This window comes from Drosophila busckii, chromosome 3L (genome assembly GCF_011750605.1).
Source record: "Drosophila busckii strain San Diego stock center, stock number 13000-0081.31 chromosome 3L, ASM1175060v1, whole genome shotgun sequence".
NCBI classification, from domain to species: domain Eukaryota; kingdom Metazoa; phylum Arthropoda; class Insecta; order Diptera; family Drosophilidae; genus Drosophila; species Drosophila busckii.
In genome coordinates this window covers 18,817,728-18,843,178 of record NC_046606.1, presented here as the reverse complement: position 1 = coordinate 18,843,178, position 25,451 = coordinate 18,817,728, and the positions used below count along the sequence as shown (strand labels likewise).

Genomic DNA, 25,451 nt, shown 5'->3' with positions numbered 1-25,451 from the left:
CTTTTCTTTTATTTTATATAAAATCAGTAGAAAAGAAACAGAGTTATGGTCGAATCTATGGCTAAATAATATGTCATTCAAAATGGTTCTTTCCATGCTGTGGCAAGAATTCTTCTAATTCAGAGTCTTCGATTTCACAAAGCCTTAGCAAATATTACTACTGAACCAGTTTCCAGCTGCCGTGAATCAAATACATGTCTCGAATGGCAAATAAATTATTTATAAAAATGTAATATATTGTATTATTAAACAACAATGATGTTTATATTCCGCTTATTATCTTCTAATTTGATATTCGAGCTGTCGTTAATTAAGAGTTTCCGCCTCTAGTTCAGTCGTGTATGGAGCGTAGGTAAATATGAATCAGGATGTCGTAAATATACTTTGCCTATTAAAAAAATAATCACAATACATTTTTAATAGTTTATTACTTTATTTTTTAGTATATATAAATATATTATAGCAGTGACGCTAAAAAACAAAAAAAATATATCAGCCAAAAGACTTAAGTCAAAACCAAACTTTTTTTATTTTTCAATATTTATTATAGTGACTTTTAACGGTTATTATATAATAATTGAATAGGTCAATGATTTCTACTTGATCTTTTGAATATTTAAGGCTTTGTTGCATATCTAATGATTATATGATGATTATTATAAAAATAAAAAAAATGTAAGGAATTTTTTTTGACAGTTAACAAGGAACATTAAAGTAAATAACAGGAAAGTAAAATAATCTATATAAGTTAATCCTTCTCTTAAATACAATTTTTTCTTCTTATTATTTGAGTTTATTAACATGGGACATTGACCAAGTTACATTTAAATTTTGACGCATTCTTCTATGTATGTGTGTGAGTTCGAGCGTACTGCGATCAAAAAGTTGGCTGCGTCCAACTTTAATATGTTCTTATTATTTAAAGATATGACTTTTAAGCTAACTAACTTACGCAATCGATTTGATTTTGATTGGAAAGGCACTGAACGCATGAAAATAGATTATTTTAGAATAGATGTGTGCTTACATGTAAGTAAATTTGTTTTAAATAGTGAAACCTACCTGTATTTAGTTTATAGTCTTCACTCTCGCTTTGATTAAAAGAACTTAGTCTTGAACGGGATTCATTAGAAAAATTAGGCAACATAAATGGTTGTATACAGCTTTCTATATCAGACTCCACATATTCAAATACCATATCTTCATTCAGAGCAGCCATATCCCTACTTGGATCGACGTCTTCTGATAAGAAACAGAATAGAAAAAATTGTTTTTATAAGTGCGTTACGAGAAGACTTTGAGACTTACCACTTATCAAATATTTACGTTTTGATTTTGACTCATTACTATCATTGCTCTGAAAACTCGATGAATCCGCGACTTCAGCTCCAGGAACTTCAGTTATGTCTGGCAATGGGTTATGGCTTTTTCGGACCCAATCCGAACAGTCCCAGTGATATTGTCCACTGCTAAGCGCAGGGTCGCCAATAATGGCATTCGAAGTTGAGTGACATACGTTTGGCATTGCAACTTGAATTAGCTTTCCACTCGAGAGTCGGTTTATTGGACATCCGTAGTCTATTCTTCGCTCTGAAATTGCGGAAGTGTTAGTTTAATACATTGTTAATTTTATAATATATTTGAAACACTCTTACCGTTATTCAGTTTATTTTCGCTGAATGTCTTTAAATGCATATGTTCACTCCATTCTTGCTTGTGCGCGTTGACTTCGCCGTCCATTAATTTACAGGCATTTATATTTACGTGTTGATTAGATCGATTAACTTTTTGATACTCAAATGGAATGTTTTCCAGCTCATCTCCAGCTGAACCATAACTTCGTAAAATATCCAAATTATTTACAAAAGAAGTATTGCTTAAAAATAGGCTATCGTTTATTGGAGGGGAATAGCTTGACGGACGCTGGCTAACTTCCAAATTACTTATTTTCGCGTTGGCCTTGCAGATGTTATCCTTCTCAAGCAGTGAGTTCAGATTTGCTTGCTTAAGCGAATGCTTGTTCTTGTCTTTTTCGATTCGGTTTCGTGATCTTGGTGTGGTACTTCTTTTGAAAATAACACAAAATAATAGGATTACAATAATAATGAATACAATCACTATTCCAGATATGATGCCGCTTATATGCTCAATCGAAAAGTTTTTCAGTTTTGTAGAAATTGAGTTGGAATATAGAGGATCTCCGCAGCTTGCACCAGTAAGAAATGAAGGACATATACACCGAAAGCTCCCCGCTTCGTTGATGCAGGTGGCGCCATTCCCGCATGGCTGATTTTCGCATTCATCCACATCGATTTCGCAGTTTGGACCAGTAAAGCCGCGACACATGCAGTGGTATACACCATCACCTTCTTCACACATTCCACCATTTTTGCACGGATTTGGTGCACAGAACTTTCCATACTCGCATCTCCTTCCAGACAAGTGCATTGGGCAAACGCAAGTATAATTATTAGGCTCTAAATTATCACAGCGACCGCCAAATAAACAAGGTGCTGAAGAGCACGGATCCAAGTCAACTTCACAAAATTCGCCGGTGAAACGTGCATGGCAAATACATTTAAACTTATCGCTTCCTAGATCCGTACAAATTCCACTATTCTGACATGGTTGTGTGCCACAGACTCCCAGGTTGATTAAGACATTTGCTGGATCGCATTTGAACTCAACGTTTGTAAACCGTTTCAGTGCAGCAATTGTGCTTCCGCCTGATATGTACAATGGTAACGGTTCTGTTGCTATTTTTATATTTGCCATACAGCCAATAAAACCACGTTGGATATCCTCATAGCCGATAATGGATGGATGGGGTCGCACTTCTGCTCCAACGAAAATATCATTTGACTGAATATTTAAGATGCCATTGACTCCAGGTGCACTTCCTTGAGAAACGTGTTTATTATTTACAATGAGCTTTGCACTATTCAGTGTGCGCTCCAAGACGATCGTATGCCACGCACCGTCCGCAATATATATGCTTGACACGCTCACAACACCCTCCCCTGACCCTAAGTCAAATCTGTATTTTACAGCGCCGTTTACTATTTCCAAAACATTATAATCAACTTTTCCACTGGCATATAGAAGCGTTCCACTTTGCTGAACTGTCCTTATTTGAAGTGAGTATGTAAACTGATTTTCGATTGTGTTTTTAGCCTTTGCCTTGTTAATTTTATAATGTGCGTAGCTCTTTCCTCCAAAAGAAACAGAAGTTGAAGAAATTGGATCGCAGGTACCATTACTGCACTTGGCTGATCTTATCTCACAAAATGATCCCGAATATCCTTTTGGACAAACACATTGGTACTGAGCTTCAGAGTCTGATGGCATGCAATTTCTTTGTGGAGGACAGGGCTCTGAGGAGCAAGCATTTATCGACTCATTGCAGTTTTTGCCGTCAAAGCCAGGCTTGCAGACGCATTTCTTTGTTAACCGATACGATGGAGATGCGAAACTTATGACATCTGTGTATATTGTTGTAATATTGTTTTTCTGTAAGCTAATTATTTGCTTGCAAACTCCGTGAACACAATTGTTCTCTTTGCTATGGCAAAAACTTTCAAATATCTCTTCAATAATAAGATTGGTGTCGTTCTCAATTTCAATTTCTTTACTAATAAGAGCCAGACGTATTTCGTCATGAGTGAAAAAAGCATCTGACGTTGGTATGATTTGTTGTTTGCGTACTGCGAACACCACATTTAAGTTTGACTCAACCGACCGTGTATCTCTCTTTACAAAGGATTTTTGATTCTGTTCTTGCAATGATATCAAAATTACATCTTTCTGTCGACATCTCATTACATTTCTAATTGATCGAATAAAGCCCTTGCGATGACTCAGTAAAAATTCGTCTGCTTTAATTTTTCCAAATCTTATCACAGTGGCTTCCCTCACCATATCAATCGTTATTAGTTCGACATTGATTTTCACAGTAGTGAACGCAGTAAATTTTCCATCAGTAACCGATACATTCAGTTTATATAGCCCAATATCTAGGTTGGATATAGAATGAATTTCTCCAGATTTGCTGGAAATTTTAAATAATTTCAAAGTTTGATATGTTTCTTCAGTTGTTGGAGCGATACTATAACTTAGTTCATCATATTGGTCTTGATCGGAGGCATGTACTTTACCCAAAAACGCAGTAGCAAATTCATCTTCAAACGAATTGACAGTTATCTCCAAAGGGGTTACGATCGGTGGGTATTGGCTTTCCTCAACTATTTTAATTTTAACCCATGTATCCGAAAAAAGTGGAGGCGTACCGTTGTCAAAAACACGTATTTGAATTATGAATTCATCGCGTAACTTATGATTAAATCTCGATGCCGTGCTAAGAGAGCCATCTTGTTCAAGTCTAAATAGACCTCCCTCGTTACCAGAACGTATATCAAACGTATATGGCACAGAGTTTGGTACCTCATCAGCGTCAGACACCTCAAACGTAATAAAAACATATCCTAGTGGTCTATTTTCTTGTAATACTATACTGTAATTGGTTTGTGAAAATAAGGGAGCATTATCATTAGCATCCAAAATTAAAATAATGATTTGCACATTACTGCACCGCTCTGGAATGCCAAAATCGCAGGCTTCGACTTCCAACGTGTAGTTGGCAATTGTTTCTCTATCCAGAGGCCTTGTCAATGCAATGGTTCCATTCGCTTTATTTATTCCAAATTGCTGCAAGTTATCACCTTTTATAATATTATATTTGATGCGTCCATTCATGTTTGAGTCATCATCTGTGGCTAGCACACTTATAATAGAATAACCATTAGGCATGTCTTCTTTAACACTCGCTCGATATATATTTTGTGCAAATCTTGGGCTGTTGTCATTTACATCCTCTATGGTTATATTTACATAAGCTATGTTACTTAATGGTGGTGTCCCGCCATCAATAGCCTGAACAGTAAGCAAATAAAATTTTGTTTTTTCGTAATCCAAGGTCCCGTTAATTGATAAAACACCTGTATTGGTATTAATGGTAAATTTGCGCTGTTCGTTTCCACCAATTATGTAATAGAAAATTTCAGCGTTGACGCCAATGTCTTTGGAAGTCGCATAGACTTTACACACTTCAAATGATTGTGTTGAGTTTTCCTGTATATTACTTAAATATTGTCGTCGGCTAAATTCAGGAGGATTGTCGTTGATATCCAAAATATTAATTACAATACTTGCTATCGAAAATAATGGTGGCACGCCAAAATCTTCGGCCTTAACAGTTAAATTATATAGAGAAATGCTTTCACGATCCAGGCTCTTTTCAAGTTTTATAATTCCGGTTGACTTTGAAATTCTAAAGTAGTCACTATTTGCTCCAAATAATGTGTATTTTATTTTTCTGTTCATTCCAAAATCCTTATCTGTGGCATGAACTTTTGTAACGACTGTTTGTAATTGAGCGTCCTCTTGTATGCTGACTATATAAGCATTCATCGTAAATACTGGGGTATTGTCATTGATGTCATTTACTGTAACAATTATTTCCGAAACACATTCCCGTGTTAACTCTTTTCCATCTTGAACATGAGCAAACAACTTATATTTTGGAGACTTTTCGCGATCTAAAAGTTTTGCTACTTTTACAATACCACTCTCTTTCCCAATAACGAAGTCATCAGCTCCCTTACCTGATATGTAAAAACGTAACTTAAAATCGTTATTTGAGTCGAAGTCCATTGCCTCGACTTCAACAATCGTAGTGCCAATCGGGGTTGATTCATTTATCGTAATGTGATACCGAGGTTTTAAGCAATATGGCATATTATCATTGACATCTTTTATCTCAACTTCAATAAATGCTTTGGCAGTGAATTTTCCATCCGTTGCTATTATGCTCAAATTATAAAATGATATTTGCTCTCTATCAAGTGGCTTTGAGATAAATAACTCTCCTGTTTTGCCTATTTGAAACTGCGATTGTTTATCTCCAGATGTAATATAGTAGTCAATATTGTGTTTTTCAATATCTGGATCAATTAGTAAGAATGTTTTCAACACAGTTCCAGGAAGTGCGTTTTCATAAATTGATACATGGTCAAGGGGAGCTTTAAAAATCGGTGCATTGTCATTGTAATCAATGACTTTAATGGAAACTGGAACTTTTGAGTCGTGTTTCGGTTGGCCATTATCTGTGGCAATAACTTTTAAATTGAACTCAGATTGTACTTCCCTATCCAAGGATCCTAGGAGAGTTATCCAACCGGTATAAATGTCGATATCAAAAATGTTTCGTATACTATTTGATTCATCATCAAAATAATATCGCACATCTCCATTTGATCCGGTGTCAGCATCGGTCGCCGTAATTTTGACAATAGAAACCAGTTTCTCTGTATTTTCGGGTACATTTGAAGCATAAATCGTATTATCAAACTTTGGATAATTATCATTTTCATCAGTAACATGTATGTGTACATCGGCATAGGCATACAAAATGGGTGATGTTGCTGTTTCCACTATGACCACCAAATGAATTGAATCTGCCTGTTCACGGTCCAAAGTTTGCATAAGAATTAATTCTCCATTTTCGGATATAGCAAACAATGATGTTTCGTCTGAAGTCGAAAATTTCAATGTATAGTTTCCAACTACATTTAATTTCGTTAAAACTGTTCCCGGTGATGTTGATTCTATTATTTGAAGATTGATATCATGCTTTTCGAATATTGGATTTTGCACTTCAGTATCCACTATTTCCAATGTTACGGGCACTTCAGAATGGTAAGAAGGATCTCCAAGATCAAAGGCGCGAACAAAAAATTGAAAAGCCCCTCCCTCACTAATTTGTGGTGCTTTTTTAAGAATAATGCTTCCAGTTGTTTCATTTAAATAGATTTTATCCTCTAAAATGGTTTTCATTGAGTCCGGTGCAATTGTGTAGCTTAAAGCACCATTTTCATTAATATCTACGTCAATTGCTTTAACCTGAATAGTTGGTATATAAATTCACAATGCAATAAATTAAAAATATTGTGAATCAATAATAAGCATTAAAGTTAAGAAAAATATATAATTTGCCTATACTTACGGATAATATGATTTCATTAGGCTTGTTTAATGGACTTATGACAATTTTATATTCTCTTAAAGAGAATTTTGGGCTATTGTCGTTAACATCTTCAATTAGCACTTTCAAAGTTGTAAATCCAAATTTGCTTCCGCCGTCAGTTGCCTTTAACTGTAAGACATATTCTCCTCTTATCTCGCGATCAAACTTAACCTTCGATGTGATAAGGCCGGTATTTTTATCAATATCAAAATATTGTTTCATTTCCTCAGAAGCTATTTCGTAATATAATCGAGAATAGTGGCCAAAATCGTTATCAAATGCCTTGACCTGAAGTATGAAAATATTATGTAAATTACAAGAATGCATTCAAATATCTTAAACATCAAACTTACAGTAATTATTTTATAGTCTGCTGGTAAATTTTCCTTTATTGTTGCTTCATAAGCCGAGTTTTCAAATTGTGGACTATGAAAATTTTCCGGCACTAAGGTTATTTTTAAACGCGCATAGCTTGTATGAGTTCCATCAGATATTGATACATTCAGCAGTGTGCTCAGTTTTTCAGCAAATTTTAACATATTTTGAAGGGTTATAACGCCGCTGCTCTTATCAATACTATACGTTTGAAAATCATTTCCTTCTACTATTTTGTATTGAAGCAACTCGATGTCAGAAACATCATCATCATATGCTCTAGGCAGTGCAACAAATTGGCCACGGGTCGCTGCGACAGACAACTTTGTGTAGAAAGATGGCTCAATAAACTTTGGGATGTTATCATTGAGGTCTTTAACTAAAGTAAATATATTATTTGTTGTTAAATAACTAAAATAGTTATATTCCCATCAAAAATTTACCTGTTATAAAGACATTACATATGGAACTTAGAGATGGTGAGCCATGATCTTTTACATTCACAACTATGTGGTGATACTTTATCGTCTCATAGTCTAAAGGTACTTTTAGATATAAGCAGCCATCGTTGACATCAATGTAAAATGTATTAGTGTTGTTTTGACCATTGATGGACTCAATAAAATAAGATAGTATCCCATTCGCACCAGAGTCCCTATCTGTGGCGTTTATTTGTAGCACTTGTGTTCCAAACGGAGAATTTTCAGATAAGGTAACATTATAGTTATCTTTTTGAATTTCGGGATAACAATCGTTCACATCAATGACTGTTATAGATAACAGAACATCTGCAAAAATTCCAGAAAGACTATCTGTGGCTCGGATGGCAATCTCATGCATTACTTGTTTCTCATAGTCCAACTCATTCACAACATACAAAGCACCTGTAAGCCGTCAAAAAATGTTTAAAGCTTAAAACACAACGTTAAAGCACTAACCTGTTCTATAATCAATATCAAAATATTGATCTGAATTATTTGATGATATAGTGTATATCAGTTTTCTTTTTAAGGGACTTTCCGCTTCAACTGATACAAACAGAGCTGAATACATTTCGACATCTTCTTTAACGCTAACAGAATAAAATTGTTTTTCAAAAACGGGCATGGACTGATCAATAACCTGTTAATGAATGATTTTTATTAATATATGTTTGTATTTTAAAGTTAAGCCAAGACTACCTTTATCTGTACTGGAACTTCTGTACAACAAGAGACTATTCCACCATCGTATGCAGCAACAGTTAGATCATATTTCCGATTGTGGCCTTCTATACTTTGTTTAATCGACAGCTCTCCACTTTTGCGGTCTATTTTAAAGAGTTCACCATTACCTTTTTTCAGTTCGTAACGTACTTCACCATTTTCAGAGCTGTCCAAATCGATTGCTTTTACTTGTGCAATTACTGTGCCCTTCGGATGGCCAACAGATACAGATGCATAGTATGGCATGTTCACAAATATCGGGCAGTTATCATTTACATCCAAAATCGATATATACACCGACGTCACGGCTCTACGTATGCTACCGTTATCTCTATTAATCATAGTCGACTTTGCTTCTACGAAAAGTTTGTACATATCTTGAAACTCTCGATCGAACAAAACGCCAGTTGTTTTAATAGCACCAGAAGTAATACCAATTGCAAACATATCCAATGGGTTGAGAATTCTGTATTCAACATTTTCATTTAAAGTGTTACCCACGACATTCAACAATCCTACTGTAGATACTTTTGTAGTATTTTCCAACGTTGTAAACTCATAGATCTTCTTTTGAAAAATGAAATTGGAGTTAATTACTTTTTCAGTTTGAATATTTACGACAAGAATGGTAGAGTATAGCCCATCAGATGCGCGGATATGCAGAGTGTACTCCTTATTTTGTATTTCAGAAGTTCTAAAATATTTAATTATTCAACTAAATTTCTAAAATATTTAAGAGCCTGAAACTTTACCTTGTCGTTAATACTCCTGTAAAAGGGTGTATTTCAAAGCATTCATGATCATTTCCATCTACTATGTCATAGCGAATAATGTCGTTGTCAGCGTCAGATGCAGCAATATTTGCAACGAATACTTTTTCAAACGTTGGTAGAATTAAAGTGACATTGAGAGCGCGATCCTTAAATGTGGGTGGGCAGTCATTAACGTTACTCACGTTGATTATAACGTGAGCCTTTGAATTTGAATATAGTTTTGGTTTGCCCATGTCACTGACCATAACGTAAAATGAATAGTTGGAATCTTTTTCATAATCCAAGTTACGAATTATTTCGATTGCCCCTGTAGTAGGATCGATTTTAAACACAGCATTGGTATAGTCGTCGTCGATTTTATATTCCAGTAAGCCATTTAATCCCTCGTCGGCATCAAACACTTTGAGCGTCAATGGACTATAAAAAAAATTCAGATAAAATTAAAATCAGAAATACCAACTAAATAAATACCGTTTTTTCTTATCATCAGTCATTTGAACATAGGATCCTAAAACGCCAGCCTCCGACACAATTCCAACATATTCGCTTTCCAGAAACTTTGGACTATTGTCATTTACATCTAAAACATGCACTATTACGTTTTGCGATGAAGAGAGTGAGGCCATATTAGTCCCTTTAACTGTTAAGTTAAAGACCCTTGAAAGAAATTTAGTTGAAAAATCTTATCTTAATACTTTAACTAAATGTAATTACTTGATTTTTTCATAGTCGACATTGGCGTTTATAACAATTACTCCTGTCGAAGGATTAATTCGAAAGCTTTCGTTAACATTACCATGAATAATATCGAAAAAGACTGATGAGGAAGATCGCGCTTCTACTTGAGTTACAAATGATCCAGCATTTAAATTTTCGAAAATTTCTAGTGAAATTGAGTTTGAGAAGAACTTTGGAGGGTCATTTTCAGACATAGTTAAAATGATATGTACGGGCACTTGGGATGATAATGGCGGTTGACCCAGATCTACAGCTTTTATCTGCAGCATATACTCTTGCATTTGATTAATGTCCAAGCTGGCAGCTAATGATATAATTCCAAATATTGGATCGATTTCAAATACGCTTCCAACGTTACCAGTTATAATCGAATAGCGAAGCTCAGCATTTTGACCACTGTCTCGATCAATTGCTGTGACTTGGACAAGTTTCGATCCTAGTGCAGCACTTTCAGGTACTTTACTTTGAATAATTTTTGTTGTAAATTCAGGGTAGTGATCATTATGGTCATGAACGTTAACTATAATCTTTGCGTAATTTCTTTTGCCAGGAGTACCTTGATCTTTTACAAAAGCTATCAATATATGCTGTGATGTTTTTTCAAAATCCAGTTTCTGTGTAACAATAACGTTTCCGCTTATTGAGTCGATGCGAAATAATGTCAGAGAGGATGGGTCTTGTGAGGCGTGCAAATGATACAACAGCTTTTTGTCTTCGTCTTTATCAGTAGCATGAAGCTGAATTATAACAGATTCTTCGTCGATATTTTCAGATATATTTACATGATAAATATCTTTTGTAAATTTCGGAGTATTATCGTTAGTATCAACAACTTGAACGTATAGTTTTGTGTAAGCTACATTTGAGCCATCAGTGACACTAATCGATAAATTATAAAAAGTCTGGGTCTCATAGTCCAAAAATTTCGAAAGTAGCACATTTCCAGACTCCCTTCCAATATAAAAATAGTTTTCATCATTCCCACCTGAAATAAGATATGTAAGAGATATTTATAAGCAAGCTTTCAATGTTTTACAATATATTTACTCACCACTGATATTATACCAAAGTTGATCATTGTCTTCATCTTCGGCAAGTATTTGAGTCACTAGAAAGCCGGGTTTATCATTTTCTGTTAGGTCTACAACGCTATTTATGGACTTCATGGCTATTACTGGTGCGTTTGGAGATTTGGGATTAACAGGAATTATAACTATATTTACTAATGCAGTTTGAGTCTTTTTGGGCGTTCCATTGTCTTCGGCCTTGATATTTATTTCAAACTCGGAGTCTGGATCTAAAGATTTTGTAAAAAATATATGACCGCTTACTCCATCAACGCGAAATTTGTTCTTTTTTTTTCCAGACTTGATTGAATACGTTATGCGGCCGTTTTCTCCTGCATCGTAATCGATTGCATGAACCTGAACAATAATATAATTAAAAATAAATTTTATTAATATTTTATTTACAGACAATAAGTGTATCGGATATATAACATTAATGATAAACATATTGGTATAAAAAATCTTGTATACACACCTGAAATATTGATTCATTAATATTTGTTGTTGAAGGAACTTGCACTTTATACATGCGTTGGTCGAAAACGGGACTGTTATCATTTATGTCTAAAACTGATATTACAACTCGTGTGGTTGATGTCAATACAGGAGATCCATTGTCAGATATAGATATCTAAAAATATATAATATAATATATAAGTGCATCTACTTGGGAACAATTAATTTTGAACTCACCTCCAAAATATGCTCATCTTTGTTCTCCCTGTCAAGTTTCCGCTCTGTTGTTTTTAGGATACCTAAAAGTATATGCTTCATATAAAGTTCAATGTATTTATTGAAAAATAAATACAATTACCTGTTTGTGGGTCAATTTGAAAGTATCCTACTAAATTTCCCGATACTATATTATATGTAATTTTTTGCGACGGGTCTCTATCGGGGTCTATTGCTTTGAGCTTTATTATTTCATGGTTTCCTGAACTTCCCTCTGTCACGTTGACATGATAAACTGGTTTGATTGTTAGTGGAATGTTAATTTTCATTCTAACCTCATTATAACCTACAGGTATTAACTCACAATTAAAAAAAGGTTAAATCTTTGTATATAATATATTTAAACGTGGAACAGTTGAATGTACACAAATTTCTGATACGCTTTGACTAGGGCATTGAAGCAGACAAATACACACTCTCACAATTATTCATTACATCTAACGTGCCATATCGCGTTTTCGCAACAGCGCCAGCAGAGAGACATTCGCATAGTGCGACAGCAACTGCATACCGTTGTCTACTATATGGAAAAGTTAAATATGAATATTTCGAAACTTATTTATCTGAGCATTCTTAAGTTTTCGGCATCTGCAGGGAGCATGATAAAGCTTGAGTGTGAGTGTGATTGGGTGTAAATGTTGTTCAACAAAACATTGTTTTGTACATGTACATGTGCTTTACCTTACACAACTTCATTCTAACAATTTTAATTTTTTTTAAATGTCAAAGGGTAATAAAATGCATTTCATAGAACACTTACCTTTACACAATTGGTAAGTGGAATTATAGCGTTGTCTTGGGCGCATAGCGTTAACCAGTAAGAGTCTTTAGTTTCAGCATCAAGCTGAGTTAAGGAATGAATCGAACCTATAAATTAACATTATTACACAGCACATTAAAAAAAAATGGAGTTTGCTTACCCTGATCATTAACGGAAAAAATTCCCAATCCATCTCCACCAGTTATTGAATAAGATATTTTGCCATTTTGATCATCGCCGTCCATATCGTGCGCGGTTACATTCATTACCAAGGTGTTTTTTGGTTTATTTTCTTTAATTTTCCCCTCAAATATGAAATCATCAAACTCAGGTGCAAATCTATTTTCATTAACATCTATTATTTCAATTACTATTGGCATGTTCGACGTAAGGGATGGAACTCCGCAATCTATTGCACTTATTACAAGATTATGTACTTGACGGTTCTCATAATTTAAATATCCTACGGTTCGTATTGCTCCAGTATGTTTATCTATTTTAAATAGATTGTTTTCTTGCGAATCTTCTTTAAGTGAAAATAGAATCTCTGAATTTTTATCAATATCATTATCTATGGCTTCAATAACGGCTACTACAGTCCCACGTGGCACATCTTCTCGAACCTTGAATATATATTCTTGTACACCAAATATAGGTGCGTTATCGTTAACATCGTCCACAAGAATATAAACGACAGCCTCTGATGACAGCACTGGATAACCTCCATCTCTTACATTTACATGTAGTTCAAATTTATCGTTCTTCTCTCGGTCCAATGGATTCATCAATGTTATACAACCATATGTTTTATTTATAGCAAACTCTTCATAATGAGTGGATAAAGAGTATTGTATTTCGGCATTAATACCCAAGTCTGCATCAGTTGCATGTACACAATATATAGTGCTTCCAACTGGAGCATTTTCTGCAAGGCGGAATGTTATTAAGGATTTTTGAAGTACTGGTGGATTATCATTAGTGTCCGTAATGGTAATGGGTAACATTTTGGAATCTGATTTTGTGGGAGCTCCAAGATCGTAAACAGTGATATTCAGAACATATTCACTCAAGCGCTCTCTGTCCAAGTAGCCAATTATTTGGAGTTCACCACCATCGGGGTCAATTCGAAACACAGAATCGATGTCTCCATCTGCTATTGAATAAACTAGTTTCCCATTGTAGCCCAAGTCGCGATCTTTAGCTTCGACTAAAGCCACAGTTGTGCCCAATTGAACACTTTCATTTAAGAACAACTCTAGTGGAAAATTTTTAAATTCTGGCTTGTGCACATTTTGTCCATATCTGCTGGGCGTTAGTGCCAAGTCGTTACCTTCAGAGAGTGAAATATTCCAAGCATTATTTTTTTCTGCCGATGCTAATGTTTCTGCTAATCTTCGAGCTACTCCAGTTTCACGACATTCAAAGGTTCCATACCCTTGCATTATGTTGGCGTGCCCCTTAAAATTATCATGATCCAAGTGCACGTTAATGCTTAACTCGTCTGAAAAGTGAGTCCCGTCCGTAGCAGTTAGTCTAAGAACACGATCCGCAACAGCAACATCCATTAGATTACACCCTATGGAAATAGTACCACTACTTGAATCTAAGTTAAAGCAACCATCATCATTGCCAGCTATAGAGCGATATGATATTACGTCGCCTACATCAAGATCAACTGCAGAAATTGTAAAAACCTCAGACCCAATTGGAGCTGATCTTATCACTTTTCCATAGCAATTAATTCGTTCAAACTGTGGCCTGTTATCGTTTATGTCGTTCAGAATGATATCAATTGCAATTTCCGTTTGTCTTCTATATGGTAGACCCCAATCTGAGGCTCGAATGAGAAGCGTGTAGTTACGCCGCATTGTTTCATAATCAAGTAACGTTGTTGTCTTAATAACACCGGTAAAATGGTCAATTTCGAATGGAACTTCGTTTAAGTTTGCTATGTTGTAGGATATGTATGCATTTTCGCCCGAATCTTTATCTCTGGCAGTAAATTTTCCAACATATGAGCCAGCCAACTCATTTTCATTAATGTTAATTATTTTTTTTACATTCTCAAATATGGGGTCATTATCGTTCATATCCTGTATAGTAATTTTTACTTTGGCCGATGACTGTTTTCTTGATCCTACATCTGCTTGATCAATGGCAGTGACGGTTAGCGTATAAATAGATTTTATTTCAGCGTCAAGACGCTTTTGAGTATACAGCATTCCAGAGTCTGGATTTATTCGAAATTCACCCCCTTCGTTACCACCTACTATTTCCAAGTAAACCAATGCATATTTGCCCAAATCTGGGTCACTCACTTTAAGTCGAATAACTGGCATATTGACAGGAGACGTTTCTGGTATTGAAACATCGTAAATTTCTTGGGTAAAAATCGGAACATTTTCGCTTTCTGGAATTATTTGTACTGGAATGGTTTTGTATGTGTGTCTGGGGGGTGAACCAAGATCTTCTGCGCGTAACGTAAGGTTAAAGCTGCAGTGCTTTTGACATAATTTAGCAAATTTATTCAGTTCTATGTAATACTCGTCTCGGGCATCTGAAGCAGTAAGTTGAAAAGTACCATCTGGATTTCCATCAAGTATTTCCAACTTTCTAATTTCCCCACTTTTTCCGACATCTTTGTCATTTACTTTAACAATCCCATAAATAAGAGCATCTGAATTCGGTATCACACTTGTAAATGTCTTTGCATGTATTTCCGGGGCATTGAGATTAACCTAATTATAGGAAAAATCAGTTTAATTTTAAATGATAAAAACAATGGGTTACATTTAATAAGTGAATCTGAGTTTAATATTTACCTGCTTCACAGTTACAGACACTTTTGCTTTACTAGCTTGATGATTCTGTTGGTTTATGGCACTTCCTCTGTCATGAGCCAAGACCGTAAGCTCGTAATGTGAGTTCTCGGCATAATTAAGCCGCTTTAAGATTGTTATATCTCCCGTAGTTGGGTGAATTGCGAAATGCTCGCTCTCGATTAAAAAACTGTAGTAAATTTCGCCGTTTACTCCTAAGTCTGCATCATCTGCAATAACTTTTACAATACTGTGATGTTTTGGAGTATCCTCAGGAACCGTTACCGCATATTCAGTTGGATAAAAGAGAGGGCTTAAATCATTTCGATCCAAAACTTGGACATGAATTGTTGTTTCCGATTCATAGGTTGAAATGTTTTTACCATGCGAATAGTTAATGTGAGCTTTTACTTTAAGCACATATTCCTCGGTTTTTTCTCTGTTCAGCACTACATTACTCGTTCGTGTTCGAATACTTAAAAAGGCAAAATTTCCAACAAGTTTCTCTTCTGCTTTGAACAGCTTGTCTTTATCACCACTTATAATTCTATATTTAACATCGTAATTAGAATCTACAGCAATTCCGGCTAGATCTTCATGTAATACCCCTCTAGCATATGTTTTTCCCAAACTGTTTTCTGGTATTGTAACATTATAGAGATTGTGCTCAAAATGTGCATTGACATAAGAAGCGGCGCTTTTAACTCCATCGTCCGTTAAATGAGTCGCCGGAATTTCGCATATGCAATTTACTATTAGAATAATCCATTGAAGCAAAATAACCCTTTTTATTTTAACAATTGGTGCATATTTGTTTAAACTCATATTAGATATTCGGAATTCTTGTCCTCATGGTATCCAGTCCTTAAAATATACAAAATACAATAAAAATTAATAAAAAAAAAAAAAAAAGTAAAGCAATTTTAATTTTTTTTGTTGCTTGTTTTTGATTAGGCTTCATGCATTGTAATAAAGATTCGGTAGCGCTACAAATCATTTTTTTACGTTTCTGTTGGAGCAAAATTTAAAATTAACATTTTTATTTTATACAACAATATTAAGCTAAAATTAATAACAGTTTAATAACAGCTGACACTGACACTGATGGTGACGTCACACTTTGGTGACTATTTTCTCAGACATGTTTAGCTATGCGTTCAGCTTTTTTAAAGGAACCTAATATAAAAAACTTAAGTTAAAATAAAATTTATTTCCTTAAGCAATTATTTCACAATTATGGCAAATGCAAAATAAATCACTATTCACTCTTCCAATAACCTCCTGTTAAGCCAGGACAAACATACTTGTTCATGAATACACAGAACAAACTATAAACAATGACAGCTGTTTCTGCTGCTGTGACATATGTACATACATGTATATACATACACGTTTAATTTCCAATAAACTCAAATATCTTCTGTGTTACCATATTAAAGGAACTATACTTCGGATTCAATTTTTAATTTCAAAATGATAATAAACTAGTTAAAAGTAAAGTATGCTGTGAAGATAACAAATATGATATTGAAATTAAACCCATTATATCTAATACATTTTAAATTAATGCATAGTATTTTTAATTGTTAGAATATCCAGGGAGCTCTTTAGCATGAGAAAATAAGTCCTTAGAATTAATTTCTTATTTTTTTTTAATTTTTCTATTTGCCACCCAACTAGAGTAGGATTCTCATAATTTTCATAAAATGATGCATTTGATGCATTACGAATATTGCAAGAATAAATTTTAAGATGGATCGACCACAATTTATTTGCACCTAAATAATGTCACAATATACGACAAATGTAAGCATTCAACTTTTGCAATACCGATATAAGACGAAATGAATTTAAACTGTTTTTACTCTTCTATAGACACACCTTCAAATCAAATCAAAACAAAAATAAAATAGCAGTTCATTTATTTATGTAAATATTAGTTATCAGAACAATTTATGTGCCTCTTACACATTTCATTTAAAACACAATCGGGAATAATTGAGAATTATTGGTTTAATGAAGCAAGTAAACAAATTAAAATTGTATTAGGACCCGGCAAATCCAAGAGCACTTTGATTACCATCATTAAAATTATCTGTTTGTTCTTAATTGTTTATGTCATATGTATACGATATATAATAATTGAATGTTTTGGTTTTGACTCAACAATTAAAGATTGCGACACTTTGGCATATTTACAAAAAATAAACAATAATCCCCCTAATACACATATAGGTTAAATTACGTATGTATGTATGTGTGTATGGCATTTTCTTGGCCAAGTGTGGTTTTATGTTATTCCACTGCTTTTTTCTGCTCATTAACTTTTAAGGAAGCCTTCTCATGGGAGCTTTGATATTACATGTATGTATGTATACATATGTAATTTAAACATGTTTGATAAAGAGAGACACGAATATGTAATTTATAACACAAAGTTAGTCATACCCACACATGCACATGGATGGTACATATGTAGGTGTAATGAAAATACGTATCACGTTGCACATTCAATTAAACTGAAGTTTTTACTATTACCGTTAAGAATCTGCATAAGCATTCACAAGATTCTAGCAATTTCAATAAGGATCGCACTTTTTATTCACTCATGATTTATTAATGAAAAGGCGTGTTTACGCATTAAAGCAAACAATGTTTAGCACACACACACACATGCATACACTTGTAGATCGGTAGTTATCGATTTTCGATTACTCCGCTTGCATTTCACGATCAAAGAGTTGCCAGAAATGTGCAACATAATAAATTATTAAAATATGGATTTATTTTTTATTTTGCTCAAATTTTTATTAATAGAGCAATATTGTCACATTGACTGGTTAAAATCGTAGGCTTAGGATAACAATTATTATTATTATTATTTATATACAACACACAGCCACACAGTATCTGGTTAAATTGAAGCGTTTGCACATACACTCATGCACAAATGCATGTATAAATATACTACGCTATATTCAATCTTTTGATTGCACAAAATGGGCATTACTATTTTTGCTTTGGCACTTATATTTGTAACAGAAGAATATAAACTAATTCTAAGTATTTTCAGGTGTATGTACAAAGATATGTACGTTTATGACGCAAACTTATACCGATTTGTAATCGAAACCCCGCTGCACATTCAATTAACTAACTTCCGCGACACACGTCCGCTTCGATAGACTGCGCATTCTCATTTAACATGTTTGTGCATTCATTCTCATTTTAACATGCTTGTGCTTGCAAAGCAGTGTAAGAGCGCGAGAGCGCGTGGCTTGCTCTCTATTGCTTGAGAGCGAGAAAAAGCTAAACTGACAGCACTGACGCAACATCGAAAATTCTAAGGGGTGGCAGGACATTAGTCTGAAGGGGTTGTTGGGTCGCAATTGCAGGGAAATTTCAAACTTGTAACGATTGTTGAATAATAGAAAAATTTTAGTAATTATTGTAATTATAGTGTTTTATTTTTAATTATAATTTTTTTTTATTATTTTAGGTGTGCATTTACTTTTGCCTTAATAGATTTCTTGCAGCTCACACTTAAGATAAAGGGATGTAATCCTGCTGGACGATGCTACTGCTACTGCTACTGATACCAACCCAGAGACATGCTGAAATAAACATATACATATTTATATACATATTTTAATTTTATAATGCTAATGCTAATGCTTACCTCTGCTATGATTATATACTTGCTCATTACTGCATTGTTACTGTATTGTTAATTTCTAAATCTTAAATTACTTAAATCCTAATATTTAAATCTTAAATCTTAATTATTTTTTATTTTCTAAATTTTTTTGTAACACACTTTTTAAATTTTTTTTATTTTTTTTTTATTATAAATCTTAAATTACTTACAACTAAAAATTAATTTTATTTTATTTTCTAAAATTTTTTAGCATTTTTTTATTTAAAAATTATTTTTTTTTTTTAATTTTTTTAGTATATTTTTTTGATTTATAAATCTTAAATTACTTACAACTAAAACTTAATTTCTAAATCTTAAATTACTTGCAACTAAATCTTATTTTTTTGTATTTTCTGAATTTTTTTAATTTTTTTTATTTTTTTATTTTAAAATTTTTTTTGGTTTTTTTCTTTTAATTTTTAAAATTTTTTGTTTATTTTTAATTTATAATTTTTTTTTTCCTTTTTTTCTTTTTATAATTTTTAATATAATGTTTTTTAATGAAATGTTGTGTTGACGTTCCTGGCGCCGATTTGGGGGCTTCCGGTCATAGACATGGGTGAACTGCGCTGGGAGGCTTGATACGGATGCTGTTTCACTCCTGGCCCTGACCGCATATATATGATTGATTTTGCGTCGGGCAGGCGGCAGATTGGGGCATTCTAGTCGCTAAGTCAGTCTATATATTCGTGTCTCCAGGTATGCAAACAGCGGATGCAGAGACGATTTGCCAAGCCAAATGTTATATTGAGGCCGTAAGCAAATAGAGAAAGCGATTTTCTTGCCATCATAACAGACTCGAATAATAGGAATAAAATTGCTCGAGCTTCACAAAGCGTGACAAAGCTCACCTTTATTGTTACACACATTAGTGTGAATGTGTGGTATACACATGATCGGCCCCGAGATAAGTATCTCAAACGAGGAGCTCGCTCCTTGCGACAGCGGGTCCCACCATCTGCGTATTGAATCGGAGTACAATATTTTTCCTAGATGAGTCGTGCAAATAGGTTAGAGTACATGAGCTGTTTCAGATACGGAGAAGGGAGTTTTTCCGATTATCACGATTTATTGATGTGCCTCTAAATACTGTATCAAACATTGATATTTGCGAGGCACTTCAATAAATCGTGATAATAGCGATTTATTCCCTCCTCCGTAAGTAAAAATTGTCTTGGTGTAATTGTGAGACAATCTTTAAGCACCCTAGCATAGAAACAGCCCATATACTCTAACCTATCATTGTTTGCATTGTGCAAGTTTTGAAATTTGCACGACTCATCTAGGAAAATCTTTGTTAATATATTATTCATAGTGTTATACTCCGATACAATACGCAGATGGTATTTATCTGTACAACATTGAAGTGATCCCGCTTTTGCTAAAGCGAGCTCCTGTAAATAATTTTCTCTAGTATATGTAAGTTTATATGCCCGTTCGATATATTTATCCCAGGGCCGAGTATCTTTCTTGTACCACACATTCTTTAAATGTGTGTAACAATAAAGGTGAGGTATTTTCTGATTCAATGCAATTTCGAGCAATTCGATTCCTAGCAAATTCGCTCTTAAACCATCTGTTATAATGGCAAGAAAATCACTCTCTCGATTCGCTAACACGAGTTCCTCAAAACAACATTTTAGGATTTGACAAATAGTGTCTGCATCCACTGTTTGCATACCCTTATTCACTGTAGAATATATGGGGCGCAATGTCTCCCCATCGACCGACATAGCGACTACAATAAAAGCTATGACTTGCTCATAGATGCCTTTGCAAGGCAACATTATTTCGTCTGCCAACAAAAAGAATCCGCCCTTAGGGAAATTATATAAAAAATTTCGCCCGTCTACCTGACCTGCCTCTCGCTTAGATTTATATATATGCTCTCCCATTGCGAGCCTACAAAAAATATATATATATATATCTTGTTTAAAAGTTATTTGGAAACAGCTATCAGTTTAGATATCTCGCTAAAAACAGAAGAGGAGTTAGACTATGCTGTTGAACTTTTTACAAGTCAAATTAATGAATCGAGTTTCATAAACACGAATCAGGCACCAAGTTATCAAGAATCAAACCAACTACACCTCTTAACCGAAATTGCACGCATAATACGCCTAATAATAAAAAGTTTACTTAACAAGGTCCCAAAGTCAATTTTTTTTGGCATAAAGTCTACGAATAAAGCTAGGGACTTGAAATTTGGCAAGAACTTTATTTAGAATATTTTAGAATTTTGTATTTTTTTAAATTTCAATTTTTATAATTTTTATTGTTGGAAAACGCCAAGTCACCGCGCACATAGTACTTATTTTCAACAATTTTCGATTAAAAATTCAACATGGTGAGTTTTTCTCGAAAGGGGGAAAAACGGAACAAACTATTACTGCGCGGTCAAATACGATACTTATAAGAACAAACGTACGTAATTAGTTTTTATTCAGTAAGCCTCAGCTTGTTAGTTACACTCTACGAAAAGTAGAGAACGAATTTAAATTTTTTATTTTAATTTACGCGAAAATATTTAATAGTGACAAAAACCAAAATCATGTCAAAAAAAATTTTTTTTTTGGTTTAAGCATCTGATTGATTTGCTGACTTTTAAGAGCTCACAAAAAACTTAACATAAAACTATAAATTTTTTAAAAATTATATTGTATGTGTGCCATGTATTTACTTTAAGATTGCATCAGCAAAAAGTCATAAATTCTTACATTGAAATTTCGACTTTATCCCAAAAAAAAAAAATCGACTTTGGGACCATAGTGCAGCGATAAGACAAATCAATTGTACTTAGTGAATAAAGAATAGAAATAATATATGAATGAAATAATGACTCACCTTTCTGCTAATGCCAGCACCTGCTCTGTCGCCTCCAGTTCCTCGTCCACCGTCATGTGCTTTGTAATGCTGGTGACCAATTCGCCCACAGTTATGCCGCCAACACTAGTTAAAATCAATATAAAAATAGTTAAGAATTAATCTACAGTTCTATAATACGAACATTAATAAAACTGTAAACATAAAACTAATGAAGTAAAGATGCATTGGTCATCAGTTATTAGTTCTCAAGCTCAGTTTAAGATTCATATAATCAACCCATATTGCAAACATAATCAACAGTGGACAGTTCTATGAATAATGTAAACAGAAGCTAGATATAAGAATTAACTGTGTACAATTGAGTCTCAGTTTTAATCCGACACTCAAACAGAACATTCAGAAATAAAGACAAGAGTTCTCGAAGTGATAAAGTGTTTTAACATACATAATTCGTGCGTGTCTTTGGAATTATCCATATGACATAAAAAAACAAAAATTTGTATAATATAAATTCGTAAAATATAAAATTATACTTACATTTCATCAGTAAGCCACACCATTTTCCAATAAACGTTTTTAGAACTGCAAAGAGAGAAATAAACAAAACTTAATATTAACAAGTGGACAACTTTTAGATACACTTTGAAATTTTTACAATCGGTCGAAAACATGACTAAGCAATTTTGTGATTTAATTTAGATTTTTAAAGATTTTTATACTGCCTTATATATAGTTTTATCGATTTGCGGGGGAGGGGAGAGCAAAAATAAAAAATAAATAAAAGATGAACACTTGGCTTTGTATCTTAAATATAACAAAATTGTTGCTCTATGTTTTTTTAGTTGCTGAGAAGAAAACACGCACTCATACAAACGGACATGGATATATCGACTCAGCTCGTCGAGCTGATCAAGAATATATATACTTTAAGGGCTCTGCCACGCCTTCTTCTCCCTGTTACATACATTTGAGCAACTTCATGATACCCTTTTTCCATTTTTTACAAAAATGTCAAAGTATATAAAAATAATATAAATAATAAGCGAAAGACAAAATAATTTGTATACTGTCTTCTCTTTCTTTCACAATAACAAAGCGGGAAGCGTGCAAACGTAATAACAGAACAACATTAACGTTTATGCGCTGTAGTGGCGTTCTTATTGGGATAATTCTTTTATATTATTACAATGTATGTATATCCAAAGACAATAGAATACTAAGATGCGTAAGGCATACAATTTTTTCGTACTGGCTTTTGAAACTGGATTCAAACTGGCTATCTTAAATTTGGTTCAAAAGCCAGTAAGAGAGCGCTCAAGAGCCAGCCGCTGTCTAATGATACATAATATGTACATAGTACATACATATATATGTCGGAGACTGAGCGTCTCCCAAAATAATATCGTTATTTTCCGGTACGGCCATGTTAACTTATTTATTCTTGTTTGGTAAAGCAAAACGAATTTCCGCGCGTCTTACTCGACCGACCGCACAACAGGAAAGAGGCCGGTTGCACCATGTCAGTCGCTAAAGCCAACTTCACGTTGCTTAGCTGTCTTTACGACATTCCGGATAACCATTCATCTTTTCCATCATGCGACGCTATCGGGAACTACGTTCGATTCCAGTTCCTAAGAACTGGAATCTCACTCTACCAGAGTGAATCTGTGTCGCGTTATTTGATTTTATTTAAAAACACCAAGACAATACTTGTATTATATTAATATTTTTTCATTATTATGTATTTTGAAATCAAAACAAAACAAAATTTATATTACCACATGTATCAATACTGTGCAACTGTTTAGAATAGCTTAGTAGGGCTCGCGGCCCCTCTCTCTTCCCAAACAAGTGGTCAACAGCAGAAAATTGACAAATTCAATTTTAGGGCAGCACAGGAGAGAGTAAGAAAGAGAGAGAGGGCAAAGGAAAAAGCGCGCGAAGTGGGCAGCGCACTCAAAATGCGATCGGCTGGCAATGCCAGCCTGGCTTATGCTTATGCATAGCGAGAAATAATTGCGCTTGTGTCTCGCTCTGGCAGCGGCACGCGACAAAGGATAGCGAAACAGAGCGCCAAAAATTTTCACAACAATGTTAGTAACAATGTCATTTAAAGGGTGGGGTCCGGGCTCTTGCCAATCTCTGTTACTGACCAACACATATCGAAACACTTTCCTGACATATTACAACAAAGAAGCCTCTTGAGGGCAACGACAACAAAACACAGTAATTGCACATTGCTTATATACAAACAGACCACACACACATATATGTATGTAATAATAATAACCTGACCGCAGCATAGAACTACTTAAGAGAAAGTAAATAATAAGCAGCGCAGCCAGAGCCAACATTTAACATTTTGCATTAGTTGCAAACAACATTCTAAGTTTTACAACCAACTTACCTCGTTGCAATTAAATGTTTCTTTTGATTTTAATTCACAATTCAAATTTAAAATTATTCAATTCGTTGCTTTTGATATTTGAATATAAGTCTTGATTTTAATTCACAATTCAAATTTAAAATTATTCACTTCGTTGCTTTGGATATTTGAATATAAGTCTTGATTTTAATTCAGCTGCTCCAGTCGCTGTTGTTGTTTTGGCTGTTGCAGCGATTGCTGTTGATGTTGTTGCTGCTGCAGCGGCAGCCATTGTTGCGGCAGCGGCTGTTGTTGTTGTGGCTGTTGCAGCGCCTAACGGTGCTTAACGTCACCTACTTTTTTGTAGGATGTGAAAGTAAAAAACTGTTATTAATAATTAATATTAATAAGCTTTCTGTACAAAATAGACCGCTCAGGTGCAAAAGGGCGGTATATGCACATTGTATCTTGCCAATGTGGCTCTATGGAATTCTGATTTGGGGAATCGCCGCTAAGTCAAATTATAAGCGAGTCCAGGTATTACAGAACCGAGTACTGAGACAGATAACAGACTGCCCCTGGTATGTGCGAGGCTCTACCCTACGGATTCAAAAAAAAAAAAGAAGAAATAAAAAAAAAAAAAAAAAAATAAGCTTTCTGCACAGCTGCACTCGCTCTCATTTTACACTTAGTTCACTTCTGAAGAAAAAATAATTGAAATCTTTAACTATATATGTATAATTGTTTAACCCACTAGTGCTTAAACGGCCCGCCCGCCCGAATATACTTATTAGAAAACGTTGTTTTTCTTGATTTGAATAAATAAAGTTCTCAATTATTTTTTAAGTTTTAGCAGATTAAAAAAACGTTGTTTTACTTATTTGCATTACTTACAATAATAGTGCATTAATGAACTTCATTTTTTCAAAATTTGTATTTTAAACATTCACTTGCAAGTGCTCACTGCTAACGAAATAACCAAATGACACACGAATAGAAATAAATAAAGAAAC

General features: G+C 34.1%; 1 protein-coding gene across 1 annotated transcript; it reads right to left on the bottom strand.

Annotated features, from left to right (window-relative positions):
• Nucleotides 1–326: 326 nt before the first annotated feature.
• Nucleotides 327–23,559, bottom strand: LOC108598140 (fat-like cadherin-related tumor suppressor homolog). The gene is made up of 23 exons (XM_033293724.1): nucleotides 23,438–23,559; nucleotides 22,611–22,655; nucleotides 22,092–22,196; nucleotides 21,101–21,149; nucleotides 15,554–16,216; nucleotides 12,892–15,469; nucleotides 12,728–12,838; nucleotides 12,054–12,257; nucleotides 11,933–11,994; nucleotides 11,715–11,870; nucleotides 11,224–11,596; nucleotides 10,149–11,157; nucleotides 9,906–10,091; nucleotides 9,414–9,851; nucleotides 8,638–9,355; nucleotides 8,395–8,578; nucleotides 7,900–8,340; nucleotides 7,435–7,835; nucleotides 7,061–7,369; nucleotides 1,656–6,957; nucleotides 1,309–1,590; nucleotides 1,063–1,242; nucleotides 327–388 (listed from the first exon to the last, which is right to left on the bottom strand). Exons 2-23 carry the CDS (start codon nucleotides 22,631–22,633, stop codon nucleotides 327–329), a joined length of 13,836 nt encoding a protein of 4,611 aa, XP_033149615.1. The 5' UTR covers nucleotides 22,634–22,655; nucleotides 23,438–23,559.
• Nucleotides 23,560–25,451: the final 1,892 nt, after the last annotated feature.